General features: G+C 37.0%; 1 protein-coding gene across 1 annotated transcript in view; it reads right to left on the bottom strand.

The window, feature by feature from the left end:
• Window positions 1–16,949, bottom strand: part of LOC121413142 (midasin-like) — a 103,328-nt gene extending 86,379 nt beyond the window's left edge. Inside the window, 16 exon segments of the mRNA XM_041605906.1 lie at window positions 234–349; window positions 1,188–1,405; window positions 1,787–1,999; window positions 3,721–3,923; window positions 4,319–4,400; window positions 5,053–5,255; window positions 5,883–5,997; window positions 7,284–7,347; window positions 7,350–7,446; window positions 7,845–8,126; window positions 9,361–9,550; window positions 9,974–10,081; window positions 10,677–10,810; window positions 11,292–11,364; window positions 12,739–12,962; window positions 16,759–16,949. Of these exon segments, the coding sequence (XP_041461840.1) occupies window positions 234–349; window positions 1,188–1,405; window positions 1,787–1,999; window positions 3,721–3,923; window positions 4,319–4,400; window positions 5,053–5,255; window positions 5,883–5,997; window positions 7,284–7,347; window positions 7,350–7,446; window positions 7,845–8,126; window positions 9,361–9,550; window positions 9,974–10,081; window positions 10,677–10,810; window positions 11,292–11,364; window positions 12,739–12,962; window positions 16,759–16,866 (2,430 nt within the window). The 5' untranslated portion in view covers window positions 16,867–16,949.
• Between the last annotated feature and the right edge of the window lie 5,376 nt (window positions 16,950–22,325).

Genomic DNA, 22,325 nt, shown 5'->3' on the forward strand with positions numbered 1-22,325 from the left:
AGAACTGATATATTGAAATCTTGAATTCTTGATATGAAGAAATGCATGTCCAATCCAAACAACAATACCACACATCACACACGGCTCTATCGTCTAGGAGTGGCAGCTGCGTTACAATTTACCATCAGGGTTTTTTCCGATTCAAAAATAAACTGGTAGAACCCCGCTTTTTCTATGTTATCTCTACACAATTACGAATCCATCATTATTTCAGGTTACTTTACAAAACTCACTTCAACAAAAGAAAATGCCAAGGTATTCTCAGAGTGCTGTATTTGAAGTTGAAGCTGGTGCAACCTTTCACCCAGTGACCTCCACTGACCTCCGATGTCTTTCTTGTTTGCCCCACCTGTTACAGAAAGAATGGAGGTAACACAGCGAGAAAGAGAACACACATCAATAATAAGCGAAATAAGCGTTTACATATAGCCCTTGATCAATTGGGACGTCTCTAAGCACTTAAAGAGAAATTCCAGTAGTTGTAGTAAACGCTGATTTCATGAGAAAGTCTGTAAAACCAGGCTTAATTGTCAGAAAATCATCGAGGATCTAGATCTGGTACAGTTACATAAACTGAACTTTGTGAAATCTTGAAATCTACGCTAAAAAACGTTCACACTGAAGATCACCAACACAGATAGGCACACGTGGGACAGTGTATTATTATTGTTGGAATAAAGACCCGACGGAAGTGACCGAATCCGCGCTTATTTTGCTTATTTCTCAGCAATTACACAATTTCTCCCAGAATCCTTTGGCACATATTTTTTATTCATACAAACAGACACTTGGGTGGTGATTATATTAGATTCTGTAAAAAGTCATTTTGAGATCGTTACCAAAACTGGAATTTATCTTTAACAGATACATTATCAGTCATCAAAGATAATCAATGAAAAGCAAAGATGCATGCACTTTCCCTGCACCCTAGTGACCATTCTAAAAAGCTTCCAAACTCAATTGCTCAGCATACTCCATAGGGCCCAAGTTCAAGAAACTTTTACAGTATTGTGTTACCAACTACTGAAGTTACAGTTTTTTATTCTCCGAGAGCATTAGCTTTGAAAGTAGTTTATAAATCTATATCCAAATCAAATTTGACTTCAATCAGACCTTTCACAGCCAAGGTCTCAGACACCCCTCCTTCCCCGCAAAATCAAATATCCAAATTAAACTAGCAAACACACCTCCATTTTTGCCTTCTGCCTGTTCAAACCTCTTGAGGGCGGCCTGTTGACTGTGTATCATCAGCTGAACGAGCTCCCTCCACTGACGCTGCGTGAAGCACTTCTGGATATGACCCAAGAACTTGGTGTTCTGCTTCACTGAGAAAGTGGCACGGAAAGCACCCTCAAATGCCTCTCTGACCGGCGCAACGACCTGACGAAGGTCAACGGGCTTGAACCTGGTTGGGGAAAACATCAATATGGTGCCATAAATCATCTTTGAGAATTTACATTTTTATAACCTGCACGTTATATAAGGAACTGTAAGAGAGTGAGATTATACATTTTGCAAAGTCTACTGTTTAAACAGAGCTTAGAAGAGTATATGAAACTCGATATCAAATGGGGCTGTTAGTGGCAAACGTTTGAGCCCATTTGATATGCCACATTGTTCAATTGCTAATTTCATGTAACTTTGTTTATATTTCATATTATGGGATTCGATGCAAAATCAAAGAAAATACATGTAATAAATCAAACAAAATTTTTATCATTTTTCACCTTCATTATTTTATTCCAAGATCAAAAATCATTTAAGTAAAATAAAACTGAAGTCTTACCCTCCAAGCAGGTCAGTGCTGTCACTCTGCTGGTTCATATTGATGACCTTTAACCTTTGACCTACGAGGCTGGCCAGATACTGGATGGTAGAGGTCTTTCCCGTTCCCGTCTCTCCAACTAATAGGACCGGTTCGTTCTGAGCGATACAGCAGGCTACACGCTCTACCAGCACAGCGGCTGGTCTGGTGAAGGCAAACTGTGATGTAGTAGTCCTATTGGGGTTTCAGAAAGAAGAAACAGACACATGCATAATCAAATCATGAAGTTAGGCATAACTTTAAGAATAACTGTGGTGTAATATTTTGGTATACTATTGTGCACACCCATTCAATCTAGTCTGTTGCTATAGGGCCTCATAGGGAAGCATAAACTTGCTTTTATAAAGGCCCTGGCTTATGATTTTGTAATGTTTGTGATTGAAAAAGAATTTTATGTTAATTTTTAATGTTACCAAATAGATTCACGCAAAAATAATGCTGCCTATTCACAATACCAATACTGCCACTGGTCTAGTGAAGGCAAATTGACATGTTGCAGTCCTGTTAGTGTTTTGAAAATATACAATCAAAATTGCAAAAAGGTGTGGTGTTTCAAAGATGTGTCCATGAAGTTATGCACAACCTTATGAATAAATACAAATCCATATTTTATTGTTCAAACTAGACATAAAATTAAATACTCTGAAAATTTGCTTTTCCCAATTGATCGTGGGCCCGGCAGCTGCTGTGCAGCGCCAGATCGACGAGGCACCATCCCTTTAATTGCTGTGGATCAGCCAGGGTTTGAACTCCCGACCTCCCGGTTGTGAGAAGGATGCTCTACCAACTGAGCGAACACACTGGTTCTAAACATGAAAACAAGCAAAATAAAACAGTCTATTCACTTTACCAATACTGTGATGTAGTGGTCCTTATCATGGTTTTAGAAAGATAACAAGTCACAGTCAAACTAGAATGGTGGGGTTATTTTAGGAAAAATCTTATGAAAAATTGAAAAAACAAAGTGAAATTTGCAAATTACAGCTGCCCACTTGCTCTACCGTCATCCCTTGCTAGTTAATTGGTATTACACTGGGATATTGTGATGCATTGGTGACACGACATATGCTCTGGCGACAATTTTTTCAGGCTTAATTTCATCGAAGATGAATAGGGTCAGGGTTGCAATAGGGTTTTATGTTAGGTTTAAGGTAAGCAGAGCTGCCAACCTGAACAAGAACATTTCAGTATTTTAAAAGCTGAAAATCAGTATTCTAGTGAGGAAATTAGTATTTTCAAAGAAATACCATAGGACAACACATAAGACTAAAACTTAAGAAATCAGTATTTTGCATGAAACCCTCAATATTTTTCTCATATTTCAGTACAAACTACGGAAAATCAGTACTACTTGGCAGCTCTGGGTAAGGTATTGTGTTAAACACAGGATTAAAGAGAAATTGCAGTAAACACTAATTTCATGAGAAAGTCTGTAAAACCAGGCTTAATTGTCAGTATATCATCGAGGATGAAGATCTGGTACAGTTACATAAACTGAACTTTGTGAAATCTTGAAATCTACGCTGAAAAACGTTTACACTGAAGATCACCAACACAGATAGGGACACGTGGGACAGTGTATTATTATTGCTGGAATAAAGACCCGACGCAAGTGACCGAATCCGCGCTTATTTTGCTTATTTCTCAGCAATTACATAGTTTCTCCCAGAATCCTTTGTCACATATTTTTTATTCATATAGACACTTGGGTGGTCATTATATTAGATTCTGTAAAAAGTCATTTTGAGATCGTTACCAAAACTGGAATTTATCTTTAAAGTTGGTCATTTGATTAGTGTGTGGATTTTAGAGCAGAGCAATTTGTCACCGAAGCAAATGTTATGAAACAGATGCATGAATACCACATATTGTTCTCAGTCAAACGAAGAGCTTACATCTTTAATGTGTCCCTCTCTTTCTGCTGCAATATTGCCCTCCCCGATGTAATGGTAGAGTCCCCCTCTTCGATGTTTGGTTTGTACGTAGAGCAGTAGAAGCGCGCCTTCTCCTTGGTGATGTTTAGCTTTGCTCCTATCTGCTCAGCCACAGCCATACGAGTCTTAGGGTTGGTCAGAGCTGCACAGAAACAGTCTAAAGCCTGTAAACAAACACAATAATAAAAGTTTTGGTCTCTTGAAATTGTGAATATATTGAATCAATTTGGCAACAGGGTAGGGCATTTTCCTGAATGTACATATGTGCAAACAAATTGTACATTATACAGATTACTTTTATTAACATGCACATCATCAATAGATAATTCACGCATGACATTTCAAAGATGACAGAAATAATCTTCCTAATAGACAATTTATATCATTATTCATGTTTCTTGATCCATTAGGATATCAAACAAAACAATCATTAAATTGTGGATTAGCTATTGTTATGAGATAACAATCTATAGGGTATGCCAAAGGAGAAACATGCCACTTAGCAAAATACCTTTACTCTCTTCAATGATTGCTTAGTTTTGTGAAATAACAGTATTACCTCAAGAAAGACCATGTTAGCACTCTGTGATGAATTGATCTGGAAATCTCTCTCAATTCTCTCACACCACTTGATAAGATCTCTGAAAACAGAAAAAGGTAAAAATGTACAATTTTCATATCTTTTCAGTCAACAATTTGGTAAACAAGAACATAAATGGATATAGTCTAAGAACAACTAAAATAACAGAGTAAACAATGAAAATCAGAGACCAACAAGAAACTTGTGAAGAACTAGCAACTTATTAACAAACACAAAAATAATGTGCACATGATAATTAGAGCCGAGTCAAAATGTTTAAATGCTATTCAAACAATCATTAAAATGATAAAACTGTTTTCTATTTTGACAACCATTAGACCATACGGAAATAAAAATAAAAAAATCCCAAAAAGATGCTGAAATTTCTCATCTTACATCCATGAAAAGACCATCTTTTTCCATATTTCCTTTAAAATTTTGTTATTCAAGTTTGAAATGAAGAATGTCTTTTTTCTTGACTCTAAGAGATCATTTTGAGATGTTACACTCGATCAATACCATGAAATTCTACACATGGGAATTTAATAATGAAATTATTGTGGTCTCACATGCAGACGGTTATGGAGACAGGCATAATGGAAAATAATCATCTAAAAAAATATATCAAATAGGAAAATATTTTGAAATTATAAAACTACATGAAAAAAGACACTGCCTTTCAATAAAAAAATCAATATCATTTCCAATATTACCTGGTAGAAACCAGTCTCCTGTCGTGGGATCCCAATTCAATCTTGCCGCCAGCAGTCCTAGATCCAGCTTCACCAGTGCCAGGGCTGCTCTCAGTGTCTGCGGGAGAGTCCAGCCATGTCTGGTGACCAGCAGTCAATGTACAGAAGATGTCCAGTAGTCGGTTGGCCACAGTGGTCAGTTTGGGGTACAGAGTTGTGATGACCTGTGTCCAAAACCGAGTGGAAAACCAGGGTGCCGTTTCATAAGGACTTGTTATAATTACAATTGCACAATTTCTATGACAACTTCACTATCAGCCAATCAAATTGGATGATTTCAGTAGCTTAAACTGTTATCACAAACAAGTTTTATGAAACAGGTCCAGATCAAGAGATGTGCAGTTAAATGAGTAAATACAGTGATTTCTTCGTTGGAAACATGGACAGGCATTCCCGTTTTGCGCACGTGCGTGGATTCATGCAAGAATTTTCCATAGGCAATGCAATGCACGCACAAGTACAACTACGCTATGCTGCCTGACCGAAGCAATCATCACATGCGCAGCAATGTAAACAAAGTGACACAATTATGCATGCAATGGCAGTACTTGACGCCTTCGGATGAGTTAGCCACTGCGCGAGGTATTTTGCACATAGCTACATGTGTTGGCGCTAAAAAAAATTTGTAGTAATAAAGGACATAAGCATAGTGGCATAATTTGGTGTGAAAAGCATATAAATTATGCCATTTTCCTAATAGTTAGCAGCTCTGCTTTCATTAGCAAATAATTTTTACTCTCCAATGCCTGCTGGTTATCTAAATCATATCTAAATCACACAGATCTGTTTACCTGATGTAGTTCATCCCTTGACATGGGCTCCACCCGAACACGAGTCCACAGCTGATCAAGCATTGCACCATGGGATACGTGCTGTCTGTGAAGTCCCGCACTGGTACTTAGCAATCTAATAATAATAAATCGATAATATTAATAATGCATGAAATTTGTATAGCGCACTTTTCGTCTGAGCTAGATGCTCAAGGGGCTTCAGAGCAAAGAACAAAAAGGGAGAAAAAAAAAAAAAGTAAATTTGAACTATACAAATAAATTCACAAATTCATCATAAGAATATCAGGATCGAGCCAATTTGCATTATTCAGGATGTTTGTGAATTGTGATATGTATAAGGCACATTGTAAAAAGTTTTTACCACGTCTTATCATCAGGAAACTTGCAAATAGCCTTTCAATAATACATAAAATTGTATCGGGCACTTTCCATCTTAATTAGATGCTCAAGGCACTTCAGAGCTAATTGCAGAAAGGGGAAAAACATAGCAAATTCGAACTATACAAGGATAGCATTCAATACTTAGATGGTTGTCTGTCAGAAAGCGCCATTATACAGATATGTTTTGAGGTTGCTTCTGAAGGTGGTTGCATATGTCTGGGTTTACAAACCCTGTTGAAGAGATTTCTACAGGGTTGGCCCTGCATGAGCAAAAGCCCATTAACCCCAGGATCTCTTTGAAACCGGAACTTGTAAAAGATAAGAAGTTGAGAATCGTAAGTTTGCAGTTTTATCCATTTTCAATACGTAACGTTTACCTTTACATTTGTTCACTCATTCAACAATAAACCTTGGGCAGCAAGGAATTATTTTTAAAAGAAACCAAATCCCAAGATCAAAAGCAATTTTATTGGAAAGAGTATAATAAGAGTTTCATCAAACTCGGTTGTGAAATAAGCAAGTTATGGACGTTTGAAAAGTCTTGTACTTTCTATGGGGATCCTCAAATTGGCTTTAAAATGGCTGATTTTGTGGACAACTCTCCATTTTTTTGTACACAATTTTTCAGATTTTCCCTATCATCTTTAAAATTGCGTATTGCCTCATTCTGAGCATAACATATGCCATGGAGAAATATAATTCACACCACATACGTCATGGTCAGGAGGAGATTGTGCGAAATATATAAAAGGGGAAAATCTGAAAATATTGTGTACAAAACAAATGGAAGGTGGTCCACAAAATCAGCCATTTTGAAGAATGTTTACCTATTTGAGGATCCCATAGAAAGTACAAGACTTTTCAAACTTCATGAACTCATTTATTCTATAACTGATTTTGATGAAACTTGTTTTAAATTGTTTCTCTCATTTTACTATTTCCAATAAGATTGCGTAACTTCTTGGGTTTTGGTTTCCTTTTGATAGAATTGTTATTTACTGATTTTTTTTTCTGCATTACCTCTGTGTAGCAAAGAGCTGAAATCCTGGAGCAGCCTTGATGACATCACCATGGCCGGGATACATAGAGACCTTGATTCTAGGAGCGGTAGAAGGACAGAGATGACATCCATCGGGGCGTAGTCTATGTCCTCAAGGAGGATCCAATGACCGTGGGTTACAGCCTAAAATAAACAACATATAATTGAAATTGAGATGGACGGTCTGAAGTATACAGTAGAAAGGGGAAACCATGTCACGGGATACATAGAAACCTTGATTCTAGGAGCGGTAGAAGGAGAGAGATGACATCGATCGGGGCGTAGTCTATGTCCTCATGGGGCATCCAATGAAATTTTTAAGTCTGGGAGCCATACCTCAAATTGTTTAAAATCCTGATATTTTTCATTACCCAAACCCTTCCCCACTATCACATCCCATTCATGTTGGTTGGAATCCACAAACTTCAGTAATCCAGTGAAGCATATACTTCAGGCTAAATCAAATACAATTATGCATATTCCTCCAATCCTCCCTCCTTTCCACGCTGTCAATCTTTAAATCTGAACCAATGCATCCATACCTGAGTAAGGGCTCCAGCTTGCCAGACGAATTCTCCAGGAATATCCGTGCATCGATAGGTCCCAAGGAGAGCCTTGCTGTCTGTCTGGTCTCCCAGCTGCACCTTGATGATCAATGGGGGCGCTGTTCGACCCGTCTGGGCCGCAAGGTGCTCCACCAGGGCCGTCTTTCCGCATCCCACTGGGCCTTCGAGTAGGACTCCATTTCCTGCCGAGACGGCCAGGGCAAGACTTCGCAAGTTCTTCTTGGTTGTTTGGACCTGGACCAGCTTGGGAAATGAGGTCTGAAGTCAAAAACAATTTATTTTCCGTCATTTCAAATTGAATAACTCATACCCTTTCAATCAGAGATTAAGAAGATTTCACCAAGACTATATAAAAATACATGTATTTATCACATCAAAAGAAATTGAGATATCAGCATGAGTTAGAACGCACTATGAACACGCAACAATATAAGTGTATTTTAAATCTTGATAGATCGAGGCACATCAAGCTAATTTCAAATGTTGAATTCTATATATTTATAATACTGAATGTGCATGAAATACATTTTGTGTTTGATTATGTGCTTTGTGGAGCAATTTTGAATAAGGAATTTCTTTGAAAAAAAAAATATTGAAAAATCTAAATGATACGGAATGATCAACATTTAATTCAATGTTCATATCAGGATTCCCAGTTTTTCAAGAAAACAAAATTCCCTGATTTTTCCCCGATGAAGATTAAAAATTCCCTGACAATTATTTAAACCCATTCCCAGTTTTACATGTTTTCTAAGATGTTGCAGTGAATTACATGTATTTTCAGTATAAAAACAATAATGTAAAACTAATCAGTACCACCATAGCCAGTCATTCAATGGATGTTATTTTGATATGCAACAAAATATAACAGAGACTGGCTGATTTTCGACTTATGGGCCAATCAAAATTCCCTGATTTTTTCCCCTAATTTGAGGCATTTTTCCCTGATTTTAGGTATTTCTTATCAAATTCCCTGATTTTTCCTTGACTGGATAAAAGTGAAATAATTTTCCCTGATTTCCCTGATGGGCTGGGAACACTGCATATTCCAATTAAGATCATGCTCATATTAAAGTTATGAGTAAGGAATAGTATACAAATAATGCACGTAAGCGCGTGCATGCAGGGCCAAATAATGAACGATGTGCGAGAAGAGCCAAATGAAATACCGCACCGAGGTCTGCAGGACCGAGTGCCATATATCCATTTGGCGAGTCGAGCACAGAGTTCATTATTTAGGTCCTCTTTACACAAGAACGCGTGTATTGTTTGTTTTATACAACTCCCTCCTCTCCAAAGTTACTGAGTTGCCCCGAATGCTATTATTTGATTTAAATTTTAGATAATTCTAGATCATTCCAGACCTTGTACTATCCTGCACTCTGATGTCAGAGTGCAGGATAGTGCATTTTGGATGCAATAGTGCAATGCGCTGAATATCATGTGATTCGATTTGGACCAATCAGATATTGATTGAATTGCACATATTTACCTTAGCTGTATCCTGTACGTTGGTTCGGGGAAGAAGGACACCACACACTGACACCACATTGTCATGATGGTCTTGCACTAAGAGGTCATGACCATCGTTCTTCTGAGCAGAGTGAAGGTCAGGGTCAAAGGTCATGACCTCAGAGCTGCCCTGATCCATACATATCTGTTGATTCATAGTCTCTGCATCCCTGATCATTAAAAAAAAGAAAATTAATTTCTGATAATATCTTTAATAATAAATAGCAGTAAAATACAACATTTCTTAAATTAAAAAAAATAAGTTAAAGTTACATGTATTGCATGATGACATGCTAGATTTAGGTAATTACTTTGAGGAAAATTATTGCTAATTTGTATTTGACACATAGGCAATTCATATAGACTCAAACCCATTTGAAATGACTGGGTTACAAGATCCTTAAAAGCAGTTTTGCCATTTTATTTTTTCCTTTCTTCCAATTCATATGAATATTAGCTTATCAACCAATCATAGATAAGCTTATAGGGCGGTGGTCGGATGGACGGATGATGAATAGATGGATTGATAACTCAAAGAATAAATCATTCAAGGGGAGGGGTGGTCTGTCTTAGTTTATGATTTATATACCTACCTTAATTGATAAGAGCAGATTTCATCTTTGGTGAAGAGAGATGAGAAAAGATTAGAACGGTATCTCCCACCCATCTTTGTTATACAAGCCACTGTGTTAGCTGCATGCCTGTAAAGATGAAAAAAAATCATGAATCAATAAATGAATGTTAATTCATTGCTAATCCATTCGAACCCTGCTTAACTATATATATACACAATGTCATGTGTAAATAAGAGTAGGACAAAATTTCTAATTAACGGTAGGGGAATAATTTGGGGTAAAATATCTACATTAACCCAGGATCATTTTATCGACAATGCCTTGCGTTAGTATGCCATGGATGTATAATGGAAGAAGACAGAGCATTGACCATCACGAGTTGATTGGATGAAGATTTTTTAAGGGTGGTTACCAGTTAATTAGGCAAAAAGCAATTTTGTCACTAAGCCATGACAGTTCCTAATTTTTTCATTATTTCATATTATCAAATCGACTTCATGTCAGGGTGCACTGACTAAGAATTACTATATGCCTATTTATGACTACCCCCAAATCCCCATCCCCCACACACAAAAAAAAAGGTTACAAGGAAGCCCTTGTAATATAATCAATTGCTATTACTGCTTGGATACAAAAGGTCATTTATCATGAAGAGGAGAACAAAAATATTCCCAATATAAATCTTTTTTTTTCCTGCTAAATTTCTACAACACAGACTCACCATCTTGTTTCTACATCATGTGACTCTAGAAGACCAAGGAATGGGCTCCAGTCCCACATATCTGCATATGTGTTAGGGGAATGTTCAACAAGACGTCTTGCTGTCAGGGCTATGTCACGATAAGATGCATTCTTCTGCAAAACATTGGTAATCAAAATCAATTATAATTCATATTTAACGAAATAGCATCTATTTCAGATCGACAATAATCTCATTAAAACACTCAAGAGCTTAGAATTCAATCATTGTATTTGATGTGTCTTGTACAAAAAGGTTTTGGCAAGTTCAGTGTTGACAACTTGTCCAGCTCTTGATCATGTGACAGATAGCATGGAGAATATCATATAATGGCTTTAAAACAAGCAACTGATGGGTGTCTTAAATGGCGTACAAACCAGCAGCCTATGTCATCGACTATTCATTCTGTCCTGGTTCAAGACTCAATATGCAACATTCTAAAAGCAGTAGTCTTGTAACATAGACAAGGCTAACAAACTAACTGGCCTTTTAATCTCAAAAGGACCAAGTATTCATTATAAATTAGAAGAGAAGGTACCCAAAACGTTCCTACATTACTCATTGATGGTCTTAGGAAAATAAAAATGGAAACATTACCTTTGCTTTTGATTTGGTCTTCAGCAATCTCTCAAAGACAGGGGGTGATGTCTGAAGATACTTCTCAATGAACCTAGCAATGAAATGACGAGACGTAACAAACATCAGTCAAAAGAAAAATAAATGATTACTGCCTGTAGTATAAAAATAAAAACAAAAAAGTGATGATCATACATATTAGAGCTGCCAACCTTACCTATGAAAAAATCATATTCTTTATTTCTTTTCATTCTATTTTTAAGCCTAAAATCACTCCTTATCAAAAAATTTGAAAAATATACCACAAGGGTTAAGAGTTTCACGAATCCTTCTAATGGGGAAAAATCCAATTTAGTGTCACTTTCCCCTTTAAAATCCTACTAAATAGTATACAATCCTACTAATTGCCAGCTCTGTATAACTTAACTCTTGTGGAAGGAGTGTCAGAAAATCCCATGGGGGGCTCATCACCCCTCCCTCTTCCTCAGGAGAATTTTGCATTTAACAACCCCCGTGATGACACCTTCATACCCGTTTGAAATAACTGGTCAGTCGCTAGATTTGTTGGATTTAGATTGAGACAATACCCATAAAAGAAATATTCTTCTTTCTGAAACATTTTAATCTTATAATTCACATCTAACCCTAGTCTTATATTTTCCTGCATATATTACAGGGGTCAAATACGAGAGGGGGCTATAATTGTCTTCGATCTTCCCTTCTAACGAAGAAATTAGATTACAATCAATTGGAACTTTATAGGCCACTATATTAGTAATCCTAAATTCTGTTAACCAGGAAAGATTGAAAAGGGCCAATTTCCTTTGATCTGAAACTTTTGTTTCCTATAAGTTCATTTTCTCAAATATCAGCAACAAGGCACTTCATACTTCAGGGTGGGGTTAGGGGGTGTACATGTAGGTACAGCTTGTATTAAAAGAAACCAAACAGACCAGGGGGCAATTACCTAAAGGACACACAACTGTTGTAACTCTGCCATGGATTATGGCAACTACCATGGTAACAGGGTTCAGCAGCCAATCAAAAGCAAGGTTTCCATGGTAGTCGCCAAGAATTGCAGAGTTAAAAAAATTGAAATTTTTATGAAACAGGCCCCTGATCAGTTTCCCTACAAATTTAATTCCTTTATTTGATGCCATAACTAGTTGTAGTTAAAGGGGATTGAAACATAAGTAGGCTTTTGTCAAAACAAAACAAATATCAGAGAAACAGATCGACGAAACTTTGAGAAAAATCGGATAAACAATGAGAACGTTATGAGCATTTGAATATTGCAATCACTAATGCTATGGAGATCCTCCCATTAGCAATGCGACAAGGATGTGTGATGTCACATGTGAAAAACTTTCCCTTTGATAGACTATAAAATACCCCAAAAAATGTCTCTTTTTGCTTTTTCTTGTTCTAAAGGTTGTATTCTTATTTAACTTTCAGATATTCTACTCACATCTGAGCATCTGGAAAGGAACCAATCAGCCGAGAACAGGCTGAGCAAAGCCTCTCATGATGATCCAATGAAAACTGATTAGAAGATGACCTTTGACATGACCTCTCTAAGAGGTCAAGGAGAAAAGGTGAGAATGATGTTGCAATGGCAACTGTATTGTCTGGTACAATCAGCTTTTCACTCAAGTAGTCAAGGAGATTCTTCTTGTCAATGCTGCTTAAAATCTGGCAAAAGAAATATTGAAAATGAAAAATTTTATCAAAACCATTGAAATTATATACTTCACATACCTGTAACTAATATTTTCAGGCAACTCAGTTTATTGTGCAGGTTGTAAATACAGTTTTGGAAGCAACTGGTGCGAAGTTTGAACTGAAGAACAAACACAAGTCAGAAGAGTTTACAGAATAAAAGTAGACTTTTAAAAAAAATATATAAGACAAAGAAATTAAGATAAGGAGAAAAATAGACCAAACAACCAAAAAAGGACTAAGAACATGATACCTGTAAAAGAATTTAGAATGAAAAAAAGTAATAGAAAGAAGATACATGTAGAAAGAGAATGGGTAGAGTGAGAAATTAGAAGAGGGCAAACGAAACAACAAAAAATAATTTTAAAAACAGATGAGGAAAGATGAGGGGAGATTTAAAGTCCATGGTAAAGGTGGAAAAGATGAAGAGTGGGAGCAGGAGAGGTACTTCATAAAACTTAAAGCTAGGAAGATAATATGTATTAAGATGAGCACATGTCGTAAGAGACAAAGACACATGGAAGACCTTGACGGCATTTGAGTTGACCTTGAGCTCATTCTTGACTTTTGCTTTATTGGTTTATTTTCATTCAGTGCCAATTCATCCAAAACTCATCTATCATTTGCTCTACCATCATTTGTGCAAAATGAAAATAAAACAAATATTAGACCAACTGATTGTGAGACAAAATGATCAAACAGTGATTAGACAAAGTGGTGATTAGGCCAAATGGGCATTGGACCAAATGGTTGTGAGAAGAAATGTTGAAGGTAGACCATGTGGTGAGTGGACAAGTTGGCAGTGGACGAATTGGCAATTTGCCATTTCATATTTCATCATTTTGATTATTGATAGTGAAAAAATAATAAAAATAGACATAAATATAAAGGTCAAGTCCACCCAAGAAAAAAGTTGATTCTAATCAACAGAGAAAAGTAAAAAAAAGTATAACAGTGAAAATTTCATAAAAATTGAATGCAACATAAGAAATTTATATCGTTTTAAATTTTCAATTATTTTTCACGAAAAAAGTTATCATAACTGAGTGACATACAAATGATGATGTCTCTCACTATTTACAGATTTGACAAGGAAAAACTTGAATGAACCACAAAATGTTAAAACAATGGTAACACCACATGTCAATGGAGGAATAATACTTTTGTTTCGCAGGACAACAGGGAGAAAATTGGAACATTTCATATTTCATATAATAAAATACAAATGAAATAGTGAGTGATGTCACCAGTCCCCTCATTTGCATACCAACCAAGATGTGAATATAACTGTTCTGTGAAATAAAGAGAGTTTAAAATGTCATTACTACCTTATTTTACATCAGATTTTGATGAAATTTCCAGTTTCTTGATGGAATTTCCTCTTTTTATTAAAATCGCTTTATTGTTAGGTTGGACTTGTCCTTTAACCATAAAAAAGAACATTGACGTGCAGTGGTGCATGGACACACTACCAACCCAATCCTACTGCTGTACGTGAATGCACCCCATGCACTAGACCAAAAGCTTATTTGGTTGTTCAGCTGAACTCCGTTGGCTTCACTCACCAAATACAGAGACCGAACTCCGAAGTTCTAGCATGATCTTTACAGGGGACTCAATGGCCATATCATATGTTTATGTAGGTCTACTTAGTTCGGATAAAACAGAGAAGTGAATTTGCGTGACAGCCGAGGTACATGTAAGTCATTGTTTTTGTTCCTTTTATTAACTTGATTTTTTTCCACGTTTTTTGGCAATTAATGCCAAGAGGAAATATCAATTTGCATTTCGGTCACAATATCAATTAATAATTTTCAAAATTTTGATTCATTAAATTAAAAATAAAATAAAGACAAAAAGTTGAAGAGCCCCGAACGAAGGGGGGGGTTTGCAATTAAGTCCCCTAATAATGGCTGCACAATAGCAGTAGAGGCGCTATTAATTGGGATTGTCCCAGAAAACAAGGATATCCTCATAAACCAAGACAAATCATGTCTTGATAAATTGAGACTGTCCTTGTTTATGGGGACGTTTTTTTTTCACTTCCCCCTACGGGACAAAGACAGCAATTACGGAAATTGAGAGTGCTAAAAATAGATTCAGTGACCTCAATTCCCCCCTATTCACCGTCTATTTTTCATGACTTACCATCTTCCAATAATCTTGTTATGAAACCTGATATGTTTACATTGACTAGCACACTTGATTGGTGTCGGCACTTGACAGGTGAATGAACATTCCTGGATTTCTTGTGTGAAGAAATCCTTATAAACTGAGACAGTCCCTGTAAACTGGGACGATCCCAATTTTCTGACCAGCGCCTCTACTGAATAGCAAGCCCACTCATGGTTTCAAATCGTCTCGTGTGTGAAGGATTCATATGCACCTGGTGCACGCGAATCTTTCACACCATTTTTACTAAAATAACTATGACTTTACATCATAGCTATGAATTATAATTTTTCTATAACACTTACCGAACCATATATGGATCGTTTGTTGAATTCTCTCTGCTGTTTTTTTTAATAAAATAAGAGCATTTGTCGTGATCTTCACGTAGATGCCTCTTGATCAGCGTTGATATCAACTTTTGCCTAAAGAAGGCGCGCGGTATTATTCACCAAGCCGGTAGGCACTTAAGAACCAAGTTTGAAAGGATACTCGTAAAATTATGTCACTCTCGCCGATGAATATTCATTTGATCGTGGCGTGCGTGTTCAATACACACCGAGTGCATGCATGCAGAGAGTTTGTATTGAACACGCACGACCACGATCTAATGAATATTCATCGCGAGAGTGACATAATTTTACGAGTGTCCTTTCAAACTTGGTTCTTAAGTGCCTACCGTACCTTTGTTTACGGTGTTGCAAGCTAGCTGCATTCTAGGCGATCAGCATTATTTTCTTGCTCGTTCAATCCACTTTCATCATCATCTTGTCAAAAGATGGCGTACTTTACCAATAAGTATATACATGAGATGCAACCTGTTGATTTTTGGTACAATTTCCTATTACGCGCTGACGACCTGAATTGAGAATGTTCGATACGAAAAATTGCTTTTCGATTGTTGTTTGCGTACTTTCCACCGCAGTATTAAGGATGGATCGAACGGAGTATCCTGGTTGAGACTTGGAGGTAAGCGATAAAAACAGTTTTATAAATAATTTCCAATTCATTTTTTTTTTTATAAACTTAAACTATTAAAAAATAAATCATTAGTGGAGAAATACTGAAACGTTTGGCGTTTTTTATTCCCTCACATTCGTGTGATGAATGAAAACGTCAAAGTCCACTATGAAACAAACCACATGCGTTGTGCGAGGTTAGTATACTAACCTCGCATGTTGTGTGAGTGTAGCGAGCCGTCTGTGTACGAGGAGACATGTAACAAAAATAAATTTAAAAACTCCTCGAAACAGACGCGGCTGCCAGCTGTCTACCCATTCACCTTGTTCATTGAATGAGTGACCACTGCAGTCTGCAGTCTGCAGTCTGCACTGTACTGCTGGCATGGCAGCTTGCACCATCACCAATGTGAAAATGTATATACTTATATACAAAATTACATTGCTAAAGTTTATTAATGTCATGTTATCTCAGCAATAAAGATCTGTAAACCAAGCACAGCTCCGTCTAATCACACTCCCGTCACAGCTCGGGTCATCTCGTGGTACTTACGGAACTGCGCACAAATTGCACGGGAAAGTGCCGGGTACGTTGACAGCAGCATAACGGAGGAAAAATAGTAAACAACGTGCTCACTCACCTTATCTTCTCGTAATAATTCGCTTTCCAACGGCAACGAATCTCGTTGAATCGACGCTCGTAAATGTTTCAGACACTTCTGAATATCACTTCTGTCAAATAAATCCATGGTGAATTATTTTACATTAAATCATAATTACAGATTGTATGAACACCCTCCACGCATGTCGTTTTAGACGATTGCGAAATTCGCACATGTTAGAGAAAATTAGTCTCAAGGCAATGCATTGTTATAATTTTTTATTTTATCTGCAACTAGTCTCTATCGAAGGTTTGATGTACATTGCCCATGAAAAATGAACTTGATTTGAATAAAAATAAATGCCAGACAAGCATAGCACTTAATATCTTATCAAATTTTTGCGATATAAAACAAGAAATCTAGAAATAAATAACTAAACAAAATGCACACTCAATATCAATTTTAATTTATTTATTACTTATGGTATGATAACATTACGCTCAGTGATTACTATATAAAATGTTCTATTACTGAGGAAACAGACTGAAGGTCGTATAGAGGAGATATACTGGACAGTCAAAGGTTATATAGTAGCATAAATTAGATGCGAATTAAGTCCACCCCAACAAAAGGTTGATTTGAATAAAAAGAGAAAAATTCCAACAAGCATAGCACTGAAAATTTCATCAAAATCGGGTGTAAAATATGAAAGTTATGATATTATAAAGTTTTAAATAATAGTTATATGCACATCCCGGTCAGTATGCAAATGCTTGTCTGATTTTTCTTTTTTTATTTTAATCAACATTTTTATGAGGTGGGCCGTACCATTAAGAAGCTATATACTAAATAGGTTCATTATTGCGGATTGAAATAATCGCTAGAGGGTATTCATTTGTCTCGCAATCTACTATGGTCAACAAGGAAATTCGTGATCACTCTCGCAAAAAGTGTTCACTGGCTTTCTAGGAAATTCGTGATCACTCTCGCAAAAAGTGTTCACTAGCTTACAAGTTCACGAGCTTTCGAGTGCCGCTGCAACTCTTTATCAAGTGACAAGGATTGTCCGATATCGTTTATACTAATCTCCAAGACCGTACGCACAAGCGCGAGAAAGCTCGTGAACTTGTAAGCTAGTGAACACTTTTTGCGAGAGTGATCACGAATTTCCTAGAAAGCCAGTGAACACTTTTTGCGAGAGTGATCACGAATTTCCTTGTTGACCATAGTAGATTGCGAGACAAATGAATACCCTCTAGCGATTAAGAAGCTATATATTTCACAAATTAGCTTTGTGATTTTTTTCTTCACTACTACTTGTTACGTTTCACAATTATGGTAAACTATCCTACACGAATTCTCTTAATTCGCATGGTTGGCTTCTATTCTCCTCCCGGGGGGGGGGGCACTTCCATTCACGAGTGGATACCATGCGCGACCATGGGGTCTCGAAAAGCACCCTAAACACGTAATTTCCATATTCTGAAAATGCACCCCTTAACAAGTATTGGCGTGTGAAACCCTACCCTTAACAAGTATTGGAATTAAACAAAACGATACTCTTGGCAAATATTCCCTGAAATGAACCCCTACACAAGTACAGGAATGTTTTATTGTTACGGGTCCTTCGGTCGTCGGCTTTACCATATTTGGTTTAGTACGACCCCACCTTCTACATCTCGTGCAAATCGGACTCTAAACACGAAGTGTTGGGGCAAAATGGACATCCTTTATAAAATATTTTAATTTTGTTTTATCATTCCCGCAAATTCAACCCTAAACACGTAATTTTCCTAGCGAAATAGATACCCTTTTTCCAATATTTTTGTGTTTTTGACACCCTTATCGCGTTACGTACGTAACGTGCCCTATCGTGAAAAAGACATCCTTTTTACGTGATTTTTTGGTCGCGCATGGTATCCCAGGACCAAAATCCAGTTGAAACCAATTAGAGCAAAACCAATTGAAACCAGTTGGCCAACTGGTTTCAATAGGGAAATTGGAACAACTGGTTCCAATTGAAAACCAGTTGCCAACTGGTTCCAGTTAAAACCAATTAGGCAACTGGAACCAGTTGGCTATTGCTTTCAATTGGTTCCAGTTGTTCCAATTTCCCTATTAAAACCAGTTGAATCCAATTGGAGGCAACTGGTTTCAATTGGTTCCAGTTGAAACCAATTGGAGGCAACTGGTTTTCAACTGGAACCAGTTGAAACCAATTGGTTTCCAACTGGATCCAATTGGAACTTCCAGTTGGAATGAACTTAATTAGTTACAAATTAATTAGCATTTGCACTAACTATTGCTCATGCCAACACAGAAGCAGTGTTATTTGTCTATCAATACCAATGTAAAGGGCATTGATAAAATACAGACTTTCATATGTATATATTCATATTGGAGTTCTTCAAATATATGTATTTTTATTTGATGTAATTTGGTAACAGTTAGTGGTGTACTAATTATCTTTGAATCTGTTTTAATTATAATCTATAACATTTATGAACATGGTTTTCACTGCTAAGTATTGGAAACACTTATCTGAAAAAAGTGTGGAACTTCAAATTGAAAACTATCAAATAGATACATTGTAAATTATGATGAATCTCATAAAACATTAATCTGTGCACACTGGCAGAAAATATGCAAATTAACTGGTTTCAATTGGATCCAGTTGGGTAACTGGAAAATTTCCAATTGGAAACCAATTGGAAATCATTTCCAGTTACCCAACTGGATCCAGTTAGGATTTCCAGTTACCCAACTGGTTCCAGTTTTATTTCCAGTTACCCAACTGGTTCCAATTAGAATTCAGTTACCCATCTTTCCAGTTAGAAGTCATCTCCAGTTACCCAACTGGTTCCAGTTAGAAATCATTTCCAGTTGGAAGTCATTTCCAGTTACCCAACTGGTTCCAGTTAGGATTTCCAGTTGCCCAACTGGTTCCAGTTAGGATTTCCAGTTACCCAACTGGTTCCAGTTAGAAATCATTTCCAGTTGGAAGTCATTTCCAGTTACCCAACTGGTTCCAGTTAGGATTTCCAGTTGCCCAACTGGTTCCAGTTAGGATTTCCAGTTACCCAACTGGTTCCAGTTAGAAATCATTTCCAGTTGGAAGTCATATCCATTTACCCAACTGGTTCCAGTTAGGATTTCCAGTTGCCCAACTGGTTCCAGTAAGGATTTCCAGTTGCCCAACTGGTTTCAATTGGTTTCAACTGGAAATTGTTAAATTCCAGTTAAAACCAATTGAAACCAGTTGAAACCAATTGAAACCAATTGAAACCAGTTGGAAATCCAACTGGTTTCAATTGGATTTTGGTCCTGGGATCCATGCACTCGTCAATGTAAGTGCCCCCCCCCCCCGGGACTCTCCTACATGACAATTGAGCATGAATAAGAAACTTTACAGATAAGATTAGCCGATGTCTATCATATGGGCGCTGCCCCCCCCCCCCCTAAAAAAAACTACAGGAAGAATCACTTGCACTGTGGCACTTTTATTGTAACTCATTAGGGGCCGGTGAGTTGGAACACTTTGACCCATGCACTTCTTTCCGATAATGCATTTGTCTAAACTTACAAATGGATAATGAAATAAAAAAAAAAAAAGCAACATGAGCAGCCAACCATTTTAAGAAGCTCTATATAGGCCTAATGGCACAGTCACATTTCCCCTACGGCGACCGCACGCGGCGAGTCGAAATAATCAGTTTTGACATTGTTTTTTGTCCCATGCTGCTCATAATAAAAATGACTTTATATATAAAAGGCTGTTTTCGACTCGCCGTACGGCCGCCGTATATAGGGGAAATGTCACAATAGCGTTATGGTATAGGCCTATATCAATTTCATTTTGATTCATAATACTTCTTTGCTCGCTCACTTCGCTATCTCAGGGCTTTCAAAAAAAAAATGCACATCACTGGGACCACAGCAATATGATGGTGTTTCATTATCATTTTCTTTTTGTTAAAACTAATTGCAAATAGGCCTATTATAGGCCAATATAGCCTACCATCACCGGCTCTTCCAAGAGAATAGATACGAACTTGATGGAGCGCAAAACTGATGGGAAATATGCAAACTTTTGATAAGCAGGCCCTGGAAATGTGTTTCAGTCTCGCTTTAAGCGTGGAAACCCGGCTGTGATTATTTTATCGAGGAAAAAAGATGTGGATTCTTTTTTTTTTACTAATGAAAAATGGGAGCATTATATATATATATATATATATATATATATATTTTTTACAAATTTCACATCATGGAAGGAGGTAATGGGTTGGGCGACAGGTGTCATAGGGAATGAAGTTTCATCGAAGTTTGAAAGAATGAAAAAAAATCATGAATTTTATGCCTGCCTCTTTTTATACTTGCATGGAAATATGGTTGTCTATAGTTATAAGCTGAAAGCGGGATAGCCTATCATGAGTATTATTTTGTTCATTGTTATTATTGTTAGATTTTTCTTTGGGCCTGATGTTGCCATCCTAAATGATGGAAAGTTCACTGGCCTATGAATGCCATAACCGCCCAATCGCTACCGCCCAAAAATGAAATTATTGCACACAATCCGGGGCAAAGGGGTGGGCTATGTTCCTCGCCCTGCTCCCCCAGCAATAAAAAAGAAAGTAAATTGAGAAAGAAAAGGACATGGAGAAGAGAAAGGGAAAAGGGGCATAAAAGAATGGGGAAATAAAAGGAAAATGTACTTCCAATGACTTTTAAAAAAAATCAATAAAGTAAAATAAAAATAGCGAGGGAGGGACTCGTTCCTACACTGCTAGGTGCATGTTGCATGGGCCGAAAGAGGAGCAAAAATATGGAGGAATCATGTTAATTGGCGATTTGTTTATTTTTTAAACATTTTTTGTGTGCAAAACTTCAAATCTGCAGGTGGAGTTAAAATAAAAATTATGTCAACTGTTCACTTTATTGTCCTTCCATAACGATTGCATGCCGTTAAAATGTATCGCTTTCAACCCCCCCCCCCCCTTCTAGTCTTTATCTAAACCTGTCTCCCTCATCCACTTCCTCGTTCTTCTCCGGTCTTGATCTCTCCCTCTCTCCTCCTCTCCCCCACTCCATTTCCTGTATCCCCCATCCCAACACACACACCCACACAACCTCTCCTCTCTCTCATCCTTTCTCTTTCCTTTTCCCCCCCATCTCTTTTCTCCCTATCCGCTCTTTGTAATTACACATGCACACTGGAAGAAATAATCATTAGTCCACAATGGATGAACAGTCCCATATTTTATTGGCATATTTTTTTCTCCAAGATTTAGGTCACTTTCAAACTTTATACAGGTGAATTGTCAAATTCTCTACTATCAAAGTCCTAACACAAATATCAATCTCATTTGTCACTGTCTTGTACAAAATTGTGTTCCTATAAAAGAAAAAAAAAGAATATTCACATTATCTTACCCCAAACTTGCATACTGGTTATCACAATATTTCTGAATAATACATATATATACATCATCATAGTTCCATGAATTGACACTTCAAACATGATGCGAAAAAAGTGATGTCTTGTTTAACCTGGGCAAGCGTGAATTGAATACTTACAAATCATAAACAGTGATAATAAAGGTACCAGA

The sequence above is a fragment of the Lytechinus variegatus genome, chromosome 4 (genome assembly GCF_018143015.1).
Source record: "Lytechinus variegatus isolate NC3 chromosome 4, Lvar_3.0, whole genome shotgun sequence".
In the NCBI taxonomy this organism is placed as follows: domain Eukaryota; kingdom Metazoa; phylum Echinodermata; class Echinoidea; order Temnopleuroida; family Toxopneustidae; genus Lytechinus; species Lytechinus variegatus.